The sequence below is a fragment of the Leucopleurus acutus genome, assembly GCF_964270905.1.
Source record: "Leucopleurus acutus genome assembly, chromosome: 3".
NCBI classification, from domain to species: domain Eukaryota; kingdom Metazoa; phylum Chordata; class Mammalia; order Artiodactyla; family Delphinidae; genus Leucopleurus; species Leucopleurus acutus.
This window is the reverse complement of record NC_139145.1, coordinates 26,124,426-26,137,536: the sequence shown is the minus strand read 5'-3', so window position 1 is coordinate 26,137,536 and position 13,111 is coordinate 26,124,426. Positions and strand designations below refer to the sequence as shown.

Here is a 13,111-nt window from a genome sequence, read left to right as displayed (position 1 = left end):
ACTAGAAAAATGCGAAAGATGTCATAGTAAGTAGATAAAAGGATTGTCCTGTAGTGAGGACAGACATCCACAAATTAGGCTCACCCTGTTTCAGGCAAAGAGACCCACACATGGAGATTTTTTTTTTTCTTTTTTCTACAAAGCAACTTTTAAAAATTTCGTAAGCATTCAAACAGTGAAAAAAAGTTATTAAAAAAGAACAAATGACAGAGAAGTCTCAATCTTCTTATCTATGTACTGAGTGCCAGAGGACAGTAAAGGAACGTGTGCCGAGTTTCCAGGAGAAAGCATGTAACCCAGGAATTTTATACCAGAGTGTCTCTGTTTACAGAGGCAACAGAAAAATACATAACAACATCAAAAATAAACTCCTCATAAATCCTTCTTGAGAGGTCAGGAGATGAAGCAAAATTGAGTTCAAAAATAGGAAATCCATAGTATATTGTGATTCCTCAAACAATTCAAAATAGAATTACCATATGATCCAGCCATTCTACTTCTGAGTATATACCCAAAAGAATTGGAAGCAGGGTCTTGAACAGATATTTGCACACCCGTGTTCATAGTGGCATTACTCATAATAGACAAAGGTGGAAGCAACCCAAGTGTCCATGGATGGATGAATGGAAAAATAAAATGTCGTCTATTCACACAATAGAATACTATTCAGCCTTAAAAAGGAAGGGAATCCTAACACGTGCTACAACATGGATTAACCTTGAAGACATTATGCTAAGTGAAATAAGCCAGTCAGAAGAGGACAAATTATTGTACAATACTACTTATGTAATGTGCCAGGAGTAGCCAAATTCATAGAGACGGAAAATAGAATGGTGGTTGCCAGGGCCTAGGGGGCCAGGGAATCAGGAGTTATTGTTTAATGAATACAGTCTCAGTTGGAGGTGATGAAAACATTCTGGAGATAGATGGATGGTGGCAGTAGTTGGACAATAATGTGAATATGCTTAGTACCACAAAACTGTACAGTTAAAAATGGTTGAGATGGTAAACTTTATGTTATATACTGTATTACAGTAAAAAAAAGAAAGCTGTAATATAAATAGACTAGTGATGAATGTCGAAACTGTTAAAATAGAAATAGTTGTTACATTTCTAGTTATAAAGCAATGTATAGGCAAAAAGAAGTTTTAAGTGTTTTGTAAAAAATAGTAATAGCTATCTGAATCTAAAGCCCTAGATTGTAGTATCAAAAAAAATTTTTTTAATTAAAAAAAAGGAAGAGGGGGAATTAAAAGTATACCAAATATTTACCTTAAATAGGAGGTGGACTCAAAAGTATGTATGGTTTGACTCTTTACCATGTTAGAGAAATGTATGTTAGAATGGTTTTGAGAATCTTTTTTTTTTTTTTGCGGTACGCGGGCCTCTCACTGTTGTGACCTCTCCCGTTGCGGAGCACAGGCTCCGGACGCGCAGGCTCAGCAGCCATGGCTCACAGGCCCAGCCGCTCCGCGGCAAGTGGGATCTTCCTGGACTAGGGCACGAACTTGTGTCCCCTGCATCGGCAGGCGGACTCTCAACCACTGCACCACCAGGGAAGCCCGGTTTTGAGAATCTTAATGGTAACCACTAGTCAAGTTAAATCTTAGTATATATCTTCTAAAACCCCAAAGGCATAAAAACAAAGACAGCGTAATAAGTATAACTAAAGGTAAAACCAAAAAACTGTCATAGAAGCTTTTAAAATAACGTAAAACAAGATGGAGGAAGCCAGACAGCTTAGTAATAACAGTATGTGTAAAAGGGATTAAAACCCTCTATTAAAATCAGAGACTTTAAAATTGTGTAAAAACACTTAAAAAGCGCAACAGTGACATGACATCCCAATCAGAATGCGTGAGGGTTGCTAGCTACATGACTAATCTCTGTATGAGGTCACTGTGCATGGAAAAATACAATGACTTCCTCCAAGAATCGTTGAGCACCTCACCTTCTTTTCTCTTCACCTTTTAAGGAATATAAAACCCTTAAAGTCTGTGTCATAAATTGCTCCACTGGGGATTAGGGATAATGCTGCTTTTATATTCATTATACATCTATATATCTATATCTATATCTTTATCTATATATTCTTCAGTAAAACCAATTTGTGAATTAATGGATAAGAAATACCCCAGAGTTCTCCCCCTACCCACTAAGAGACAAATTAGCTGTGAACTCTCAGAGGAGAATAGCTCAAAGGGTTAGTTGGAGTCAAGGAAGTATCATGTACAGTGTACCTTCAAGGAATATGAATACCAATAATCTATAGTCCTCATGGGATACCAACGTACTATTTTAGTATGAATCCAAAGGGAGGTAATAAAAATGGCTAACATTACAAAGCAGGACGAAGGTAACTGCAAATAAAAAGGAAGCTGTATGAAAATCGGACAAAATTCAGTTCAGGGCTAATAGATCAGAAAAATTTGATATTTATAAAATGACCATGTTTGGTATTCATGAACTAGTTAATGTTACATCAAAATATACAAAGAAAAGACTGTTAGAAATACAGACAGAACTTGATTAATCACATCAGAATTGTTCAGTACTTTAACTGTACAAAAAGAAAAACCAAAAGTAAAATTACAAAGTAAAAATAATGAGAAAATTAATATGAAAACTTAAGGGATTGTGCCAAAATTGTACTCTGAGTGGAAGTTTATAGTTTTACATGTCTCTCTGATTAAACGTTAAAGGCTTACAACAAATGAACTGAGACTTCAGCTTAAGAAATTAAAGAACAGCACAAAATAATAAAAAGAAAATAACAATAGCACATGCTGTGTAATGATACTGCCTGAAGCACTTCATGTGCATTCATTTAAGCCTCAACAGTCCTTGAAGGTAGGTGCTCTCGTTATGCCCATTTTTCAGATGAAAGAACTAAGGCAGAAAAGTCAAAGTCCTGCCACTGTTAAGTGGCAGAGCCAGCATAGAAACTCAGACAGTCTGACTCCACAGTTCATGCTGTTAACTACTATATAGACTGTTTTTCCAAGAAAACAGAGAGAAGGTCATTTTTTTAAGGTCAGAAATTAACAGAATTGAAAAATACATGAAAAACTGGTTCTCTGATAAGCCCAGAGAAAGATAAGCCTCTGGCACATCTAATCAATATAAAATAAATAAATAAAACTCAAAGTATGTAACAAGAAGATAAGAAAGTTGCCTGTGAGAAATAGAAATATAAAAATGAAGGGGATTCCCTGGTGGCGCAGTGGTTAAGAATCCTCCTGCCAGTGCAGGAGACATGGGTTCGATCCCTGGTCGGGGAAGATCCCACATGCAGCAGAGCAGCTAAGCCTGTGTGCCACAGCTACTGAGCCTGCGCTCTAGAGCCCGCAAGCCACAACTACTGAAACCCATGCGCCTAGGGCCCATGCTCTGCAACAAGAGAAGCCACCACAACGAGAAGCCCGTGTACCGCAACGAAGAGTAGCCCCCGCTCACAACTAGAGAAAGCCCGTGCGCAGCAACGAAGACCCAACGTAGCCAAAAATAAGTTAAATTTTTTTAAAAAATGAAGCCTACTATGTAGCTCTTTGCTAAAAATTTTAGAAATATTAGTGAAATGTCTAGCCTTCTATGAATATATAAATTACCAAAATTGACTCAATCCAAAATAAGGCACGGAAAGAGAAAAAAAAGGAACAAGGAAGAAATGAGACAAACAGAAAACAAAGAGCAAGATGGCAGAATAAATAAATAAAAATAAAACTTTCCCACAAAAATCTCCAAGGCCAATTAGCATCACAGGTGAAAGAAATTATTTCTTCACAGAAAGAAACTATATCAATTCCATCACAAACTCTCTCAGAAAATAGAAGAGGGGGAAAGAGTTCTTCATCCTTTTTTTTTTTTTTTTTTTTTTTTTTGCGGTACGTGGGCCTCTCACTGTTGTGGCCTCTCCCATTGCAGAGCACAGGCTCCGGATGTGCAGACTCAGCGGCCACAGGCCCAGCTGCTCCGTGGCATGTGGGATCTTCCCGGACCAGGGCACGAACCTGTGTCCCCTGCATCGGCAGGCGGACTCTCGGCCACCAGGGAAGCCCTTCTTCATCCATTTTATGAGACCACTGATAGCAAAACCAAAGGGATTACAAGACAAAAATTACAGACCAATATCCCTCATAAACATAGACACAAAAACTCCTCAACAAAATTTACAACTTAAATCTAGCCATCTTTAAAAGGCATAATACCCAAAATAAGCAGAACCCAAATATGGTTCGTCACAAGACTGCAAGTTCATTTTAACATTTGGAAATCACTGTATCAGTAGACTGTGACAGAAAAACGTACAGTCTTCTCAATAAGTGCAGAAAAAGCAGACAAAATCCAACATCCCTTCATGATAAAACTCTCAGCAAACTAGGAATAGAAGGAATAAAGTACATCTAAGAAAAGCCTATAACTAACACCAAACTTAATGATGAAAGAATGAAAACTTTCCCCCTGAGATCAGGAACAAGGCAGGGAGTTCAGCTTTCACTACATTTATTCAGCATTGGACTAGCATAGCTAGTCCAATAAGAAAAAAAGAGCAACAAAAATAAAAGATGTACAGATAGGAAAGGAACTAAAACTCTCTTCATTCACAGAAAACATGATCATCTATATAGAAAGAATCTACCAAAAATGCAAATAGAGTGTTTAGCACAGTCACAAGATATAAGATCAATATACAAAAATCAGTTGGGTTTCCGTATAGTAACAATTAACAACTGGAAGTTGAAATTTTAAAAATCATATTTTCAGTAGCAACAAAAATATTAAATGCATGATTTCAAGACTTACTGTAAAGCTCAAGTAATCAAAACAGTATAGATATATAGATCAGTGGAACAGTATAGAGGATCCTGAAATAGACTCAAACATATATAGTCAATTGATTTTTAAATAAAGATGTCTGGATAATTCAATAGAGAAAGAATATTCTGTTCAATGAGTGGTTCTGGAAAAAAATGGATTTCCACATAAAAAAGTATTAATCTTTAAACAAAATCATAAACATAACTTGAAATGGATGATAGACCTAAATATACAAGCTAACACTGTAAAACTTCTAGAAGAAAACAAGATAAAATCTGTATGACTTTGGGATAGGCAAAGGTTTCTTAGATAAGACATAAGCATGAACAATAAGGGAAAAGATATGTCTCTCCACTTCGTAAGACACTGTTTAGAAAACAAAAATGCAATTCACAGACTGGAAGAAAATATTTGCAAAACGTATAAGCTCATAAAGGACTTATGTCCAGAAGAGATAAAGAATTCTTTTCATTCCAACCCAATGTGTTTAAATGGTCAAAAGATTTGAATAGGCTGATGACACTCAACCAAAAAAAATACAGAAATATCAAGTAAGCCTATGGAAAGATGCTGAGCATCATTAGTTGCTAGGGAAATGCGAATTAAAACGACAATGAATATCACCTCACACCTGTCAGAATCAAAAAGACAACAAATAACAACTGTTGGCGAGGATGTGAAGAAAAGGGAACCCTTCTGCCCTTTTAGTGGGAATGTAAATTGGTGCAGCCACCTATGGAAAATAGTATGGAGGTTTCTTTAAAAATTAAAAATAGAACTACCGTACGATCCAGCAATTCCATTCCTGGGTATTTATTCAAAGAAAACAAAAACACTAATTAGAAAAAGATATATGTACGCCTGTGTTTATTACAGCATTATTTACAATAGCCAAGATATAGAAGCAAGATATAGAAGCAACATAAGTTGCCAATCAATAGGTGAATGGATAAGAAGATGTGGTATATATAGATTTGTAAAACATCTATTACTCAGCCATAAAAAAGAATGAAATCTTGTCATTTCCAACAACACAGATGGACTTGCATGTATTATGCTAAGTGAAAATAAGTCAGACAGCGAAAGACAAATACTGTATGATTTTACTTACATGTAGACTCTAAAAAATAAAACAAATGAACATAAAACAAAAGCAAACTCATAGATACGGAGAACAAACAGGTGGTTGCCATAGGAAAGGGGGTTGGGGGGAGGAGAGAAATTGGTGAGGGAGGTTAAGAGGTTCAAACTCCCAATTACAAAATAAATGAGTCACAGGTATACATGAGGTACAGTACAGTGTGGGGATATGTCAATAACTATAATTTTAATATCTTTGTAAGATGACAGATGGTAACTAGGCTTATCGTGGTGATCACTTTGAAATGTACAGAAGTACCGAATCACTATGTTGTGTACCAGGAACTAACATAGTGTTGTAGGTCAATTATACTTCAAAAACAAACAAGCAGACAGACAAACGCATAGAAAAAGAGATCAGATTTGTGGTTACCAGAGGCGGGGGTTGTGAGAGGGGGAATTGACTTAAGGCAGTCAGAAGGTATAAACTTCCAGTTATAAAATAAATAAGTACTTGGGATGTGATGTACAACATGGTAAATAGAATTAACACTGCTGTACGTTATATATGAAAGTTGTTAACGAGAGTAAAGTCTGAGTTCTCATCAGCAGGACAAATATTTTTTTCTCTGTCTTTAATTTTGTATCTGTATGAGATGATGAATGTTCACTAAACTATTGTGCTGATCATTTCATGATGTATGTAAGTCAAGTCATTATGCTGGATGAGTTCAACTTAGACAGTGCTGTATGTCAACTATATCTCAACGAAACTGGAAGAAAAGAGTATACATTGGAAAGTCTAAAAATGAAAAACAAAACAAAAACCACAATGAGATACCATTTTCTACCTACTAGAATGGCTAAAAAGAGAATTGATAAATACCTGTGGTTCATTCATTGAATGGAGTAATTAACCGGTCACTGATACAACAAAGATGCATCTGAAAGCACTATGCAAAGTTGAAGAAGCCAGACACGTACTACTACTCACTCGTATGATTCCATTCATGTGAAATTCTCAAAGAGGCAATACTGTAGTGGTAGAAAGCAGATCTGTGGTTGCCGGGAAGTGCGGGGAATGACTCCTAAGGGGCCTGAGGGAACTTTGGGGGAGATGAAAATATTCTATACCATGATTCTGAAGGTGGTTACACCACCGTGTACATTTTTCAAAACTCATCAAATTGTATACTTAAATGAATGACTTTTATAATATTTAAATGATACCTTAATAAAGAGATTTAATTTCTTTTAATGTGATGGGGACATAGAACACAAAAAGATGCTTTCCCCTTTGGTAACCGTAGGTTTGTTTTCTATTAGACAGTGTTTTTCAATTTCATTCCTAAGAACTATATATATATATATATATATATATATATAAATTAAATACCTGGGAATTAACTTACCCAGAAGTAGGAGGCCACTGGGCGACATTAAAAGATGCCTTTGAGTAACTGGAGAAATATGTGGTAGGCCTGGAAAGAAAGTCTTATTGCTGTAGAGATAGCAGTTCTCTTCAGCTTAATATAGTTTTGGTCAAAATACAATTGCAATCCCCTATAACATTAACAAAATAATTGTAAGAGTTACCTGGAAGAACAAATTACTGGGTGTAAGTAAGGCACTTTTGAGAAAGCAGACGAAGAGTAGTGGAGTAAAGGACCATTGCTCTACCAGATATTCAAAGGGACCCTCAGTTAAAATGGTGGGTTTGGCAGCATGAGGTGTAGATGATGGGCACACTGTAGAAAGTCCAGCCTAACATTCACAAAAGTTCATGATGGTAAATATAGCATTGAAATCTTGGTCTTGGAAGGGCAGACCAGCCAACTGGAATCTAAAATTAAGCAATTTCACATATTCATATCTTAAGATAAATTTCAAATAGCTTAAAACTGTGACCAAAAAAAAAAAACTATTAGGAAAATGCAAAGAACTATATAGGTGAACATACCTATAATCTTGAAGTGGGTCACGCCTTTCTAGGCAGAAACTTCATTTGTTCCTACCTGACTGCATAATCATAAAAATTTTCAGGGTGGCAGATAACATAACTAAACAAAATTATCCACATTGTATAAAGAATATAACAGGTTACCTAAGTAATAATGATGCTACTGCTGCTGAGGATAAAAAAAAAAAAAAAAGACATACTCAAGTAGAGGAAAAGGATAAAAGATATATTTACAGTTTTAATATTTTACATAGCTTTTGTCTCAGCAAATGTACTCATTTCTTTCTAAATAATCTTGGATGGGGGAAAAGTTTTATTTATAAGGATATTTACTTCCTTATCCCTTACCAGTGGAAAAGGTTAAAAGCAATTAAAATGTCCAACAGTAGGGGATTGGTATAATTTCTAAGGCTGCCATAGCACATTACCACAAACTGAGTGGCTTAATACAACAGAGAAATTTATTCTCTCACAGTTCCAGACTCTAGAAGTCTGAAATCAAGGTGTTGGCAGGGCTCTGCTCCCTCTGACGGCTCTAGGGCAGAATCCCTCCTTTCCTCTTCCAGCTTCTGGTGGCCCTAGGCTTGTAACTACGTCACTCAAATCTCTGCCTCTGTCATCACATGTCCTTCTTTGCGTGGCTGCACTTGGTCGTATAAAGGCATCAATCATTTGATTTGCTCCCTCCCGCCCCCGCCAATCCAGCATGACCTCATCTTAACTATGTAATTACATCTGCAAAGACCCTGTTTATAAATAAGGTCACATTTTGAGGTTCCAGGTGGACAAGAATTTTAGGGGGGGACACTATTCAACCCAGTACAGATGATATAGAAGAATATCTAAAGATATAGAGAAATGTTTACAAAATATTATTGAATAAAAAAGGTGATTTGATACAATGCCTTTAAATAAAAATATCATGTATAATAGATCCAATAAAAGCCTGAAAGGGCATTTACCAAAGCATTGCTAGTGGTGCTAAGTTGGGAGAGGCTTGAATGATTTTAATTGTGTTAATGAATTCCTGTATTTTCTAAATTTTTTGCAATGAATATGTGTTTCTTTGATAAAGAGGAAAAATAGTGAGCCTTTCTTATCTAGGTTTTCAAACTATAGGTTTAAAAATGAATTCACATTCTTGATTGCTACAGATTTTGTCTAAAGAGTTAAAAATATCTTAGCATTTACAGAGTTCAAAGTACATTTTTAAATGTCATTTAAAACAAAGACTATTTCAAAGTTGAATACTTCCCTATTATACAAGATGCTTTTGTTTTTCCAAATTATAGGCAATTTGAGGTTTATGGGTTTGACATGCTCATTTTAAATGTTTATTGTCTTTTGTGTTATGAGAATTTTCCCTGACTCTGTAATAGTTAGATTTGTCACTCCATCCAGACACAGATGTTCTAGGTAAACATAAACTCCAGAACATTCTAGGTACATGTCTCTAGAGCACTGGTGAGATATTTGGAATGAACAATCGCCATGTTATTTGTTGCTGTTTTCCTAGGCAAGGAATTGTTCCTCCGGGTCTCACAGAAAATGAGTTATGGAGAGCAAAGTACATCTATGATTCAGCTTTTCATCCCGACACTGGTGAAAAGATGATCTTGATAGGAAGGATGTCAGCTCAGGTTCCAATGAACATGACCATCACAGGTTGTATGATGACATTCTATAGGTGAGTTCTGGCAATGTAACGACAGTTTGTTTGCTTTATATTCCAGAAGCTTAAAGTACATGTTTTTATGTGAGTGGTTTAATCGAAATAAATGTCATTTCATGTGGCGTTTCATTTTGTATAAATGTTGCAACTCTAGGGGGTTGTTTTACCTTTTCCCTCTGTTGAGTAGAACTCTCCTTGTTGCCCAAAAGGAGGTTGAATTTCTCCCTAAATCTTAGACCCAAAAGAAAATGAGAAAGAAAATAAAAAGATCCTCTAAGCAGATTCTGTTTAATCCATTCATATGCTATAGGTATAAGTATAGGTGTAGGTGTAGACATGTAGTGAGGAGGGACCAGAAATAGCCTACAAATGGCTTTTTTCCCTAAGAGAAGGGACCTGACATTAATCACATTAATTGGGTGCCCACTCTTTGCTGGGCTCCCTTACAAATTTAAGATAAAATTTAAATAAGTTATCTCCATCCTCACCCTAACCCTCTGAGTTTGTTGCTATCCATATCTAACGAATGAGGAAACTGAGAATCAGACGAGATAAAAATCTGCCCAGCCACACCGGTCCTCGGCCTTTGACCCAGAACACACAGTCCTGGACGCAGCGTTCTCCCTTCTCCAGTCCATCTCCTCTCTGGTTACTGGTGCTCACGTTGTCCATTCTGCATGGCGGCTGGTTCACAAGCGCTGGTGGGTATGTGATGGATCGATCTGTTTCAGGACCACACCGGCAGTGCTGTTCTGGCAGTGGATCAACCAGTCCTTCAATGCCGTGGTCAATTACACCAACAGAAGTGGAGATGCTCCCCTCACTGTAAAGTAAGACTGGAAGATTTAACTGTCCTCTGCACTTCTCTGGGGTTCATTTGATTCACTGGTGATGCTCTCCTGGTTAAAAAAGTATATTCGTACAAATTGTTTATACGGTTTGGAATCCTAGGGAGCATATTTTTCAGTAGTGTTTCTTTTCCTCCCTTTCTATGTAGGTAACGGTTTTTTGCAGCCTGCCTTTCCAGACATCATCCATGCCGTTAGTGGCTCTGGTAGGAGGACATGGCTCCCACACCCTAGGGCACATCCCCGCCTCGCCCCCGCAGAACACACAGCAGGCAGCTCAGGGCTGGCCTGTGTGACATGACACACTGTACCCCCATCCACCCTGTGGGTGTAGACAGATACCAACATCAAAAGTAGCAGAATCAACAGTGTGATCTCTGCAGAAATCCAGGGGAATTTTGTATCTGATTTGTCTTTAAAATAGGACGCCTCCGGAACCCAAAAGAAAGTGAATGGATTTAAAATTTTGCCTCCTGTGAAAAGATGTTCAGATAGACTAAAGTGATTAGTTAACCAAAACTTTGAGCCTAACTTAGTAACACTTCAAAGGTTTTCTCTTTTGTTTTAACTCTCAAATTGCTTTCGACCATCTGTAGTCTTCTATTATCATCCTAGGGAACAAAGAATATTGAAATCTGCAGCCCAGCAGTGCTGGTCACACCTTCATTTCATCCAATCCTTGAATTAAAATTTATTTTAAAGCAAGAGAGAACGGCTTGGGCTTAATTGTATTTTGAGGATGAGACTTTTAGTCTTTTTATACCATAAGATGTCATTTTTAGAATGGCAGCACTGCATTTTTACTTTCAGTATGTATAGTGATATTTTGAGAAGTATTTTTTTATTTAAGCAAATATGCTACAAACATTTAAGCTAATATGCATTTTCCCACATTTGTAGCTTCCTGCACAGTCCCTGCTTCCTTCCCCCCCCCCCACCACGCATGCGTATTCTCTGTGTCTGCTCGTTTGGCGTGGTAGTTAGGTTCTATGTGAAGAATGCCATTTTTGTATGGGTCTCCTTGCTTTTTCTCTGAATATCTCTACTTGTAGAGTGATGACGAATGTTGTGCTGTGGGATCTCCTTTTTAAAATTTATTTTATTGAAATACAGTTGATTCACAATGTTGTGTTAATTTCTGCTGTACAGCAGAGTGACTCGTTAACACATACACACATTCTTTTTCATATTCTTTTCCATTATGGCTTATCACAGGATGTTGAGTATAGCTCCCTGTGCTAGACAGTAGGACCTTGTTGTTTATCCATTCTATATATAATAGTTTGCATCTGCCATTCCCAAACTCCCAATGCATCCCTCCCCTACCCCGCTCTCTCTTGGCAACCACAAGTCTGTTCTCTATGTCTGTGAGCCTGTTTCTGTTTCTTTGATAAGTTCATTTGTGTCATGTTTTATGGAATCTCTATTCTTAATCTTGATTTCTTCCAAAAATGTTGGGCTTGAGTTTTCTGACACACACTTGTTGTTTATGTACCATTTTCCTTCTTTTCAGTGAATTGGGAACAGCTTATGTTTCTGCAACAACAGGTGCTGTAGCGACAGCTCTAGGACTCAATGCATTAACCAAGGTACTCAGATTTTTATTTCCATAGCAGTAAAGCTTCTTAATTTGTTCTCACCTGCCTGGCTCTAAGTCTCTCTGTTAGTTTCTCAAAATAGTTCAAGTCCTATGACTCTCTTATTATAGTCATTATCTCCGACTGCTTTCTTAAAGTGTATCTTTCAATACGTTTGGGAAGGAGTGTCACTAATAACGTCTGCCGAGACCCTGGTCTGTACCTGGCACTGTGTATTCAATGCTAAATGCTCACCCATCCATACAGCCCACCAGAGGCTGGGTGCCAGGCTGGGTACCTCCAGGCACTGCCCTGAAGAGGTAGAGGAGTCAGCATCTGAACCCAAGACTGTGGGACTCCAAAGCCCCTGCTCCATCAGCCACATAAAGCCATCAAAATACCTTGGAAGTCTGCCTTGTCCCAGTGTGCCCAGGCTGGAAATAGAAAGTACCTCTAGGAAACCAAGTTTTGAACGTACTCTTGGCCCAAGTTTCTATACAAATAGGACTCTGCATTTGTAGAGGTTTTCAAGAAGAAATAAGTACTTGCATTCAGCACTACAGGAAAAATAAGATCTTGCTTTTGGAATTATCTTTTCTGCAGCATGTCTCTCCGCTCATAGGACGCTTTGTTCCCTTCGCTGCGGTAGCTGCTGCTAATTGCATTAATATTCCATTAATGAGGCAAAGGTAAGGTTAATATGCCCTCTTAGAGAACACTTGTGCTTGACAGTAGGGTCTTACAATAATCTGCTTTGTTGAAACTTAAATAAATTTGTTTTATTTTAATATTTAGATGAAGTTTTATGAGATCTGGGATCTGCTTCCAGATAATCTGGTTTTGGGGGTGAGGATGGGTCCATTGATGAAACAAGGTCAGCTCTGAGTTGCTGATTATTAAAGCAGGCTGATGGCCATATGGGGTTTAGAATAGTCTTTCTACCTCTGTATAATAAAAAGTTTAAAAAATAGATCTCAAACTTACGTCTATGCCTAGAAAGCTTCTTCTATACAGTAGGTTCTTCCCCCCAAATTTTCTCTTGGGGTTTCAAGTAATATTAATCTATATCTCTGGAAGTATTTTTTAGTGCTGGCAAAAATTAAAGGAGAAGAAAACACGAGAAAAAAGCATTTTGGAATGGATAACGAAAAACAGG

The 13,111-nt window shown here is 37.3% G+C and overlaps 1 protein-coding gene across 3 annotated transcripts in view; it reads left to right on the top strand.

Moving 5' to 3' along the window:
- SFXN1 (sideroflexin 1) overlaps nt 1-13,111 on the top strand; it is a 47,947-nt gene that overhangs the window by 17,624 nt on the left and 17,212 nt on the right. For all 3 annotated transcript variants that reach the window (XM_082836270.1, XM_082836272.1, XM_082836271.1), the window contains exons 3-6: nt 9,375-9,545; nt 10,262-10,360; nt 11,892-11,967; nt 12,559-12,644. In XM_082836270.1, the coding sequence (XP_082692396.1) occupies nt 9,375-9,545; nt 10,262-10,360; nt 11,892-11,967; nt 12,559-12,644 (432 nt within the window). The remainder of the gene's footprint in view (nt 1-9,374; nt 9,546-10,261; nt 10,361-11,891; nt 11,968-12,558; nt 12,645-13,111) is intronic.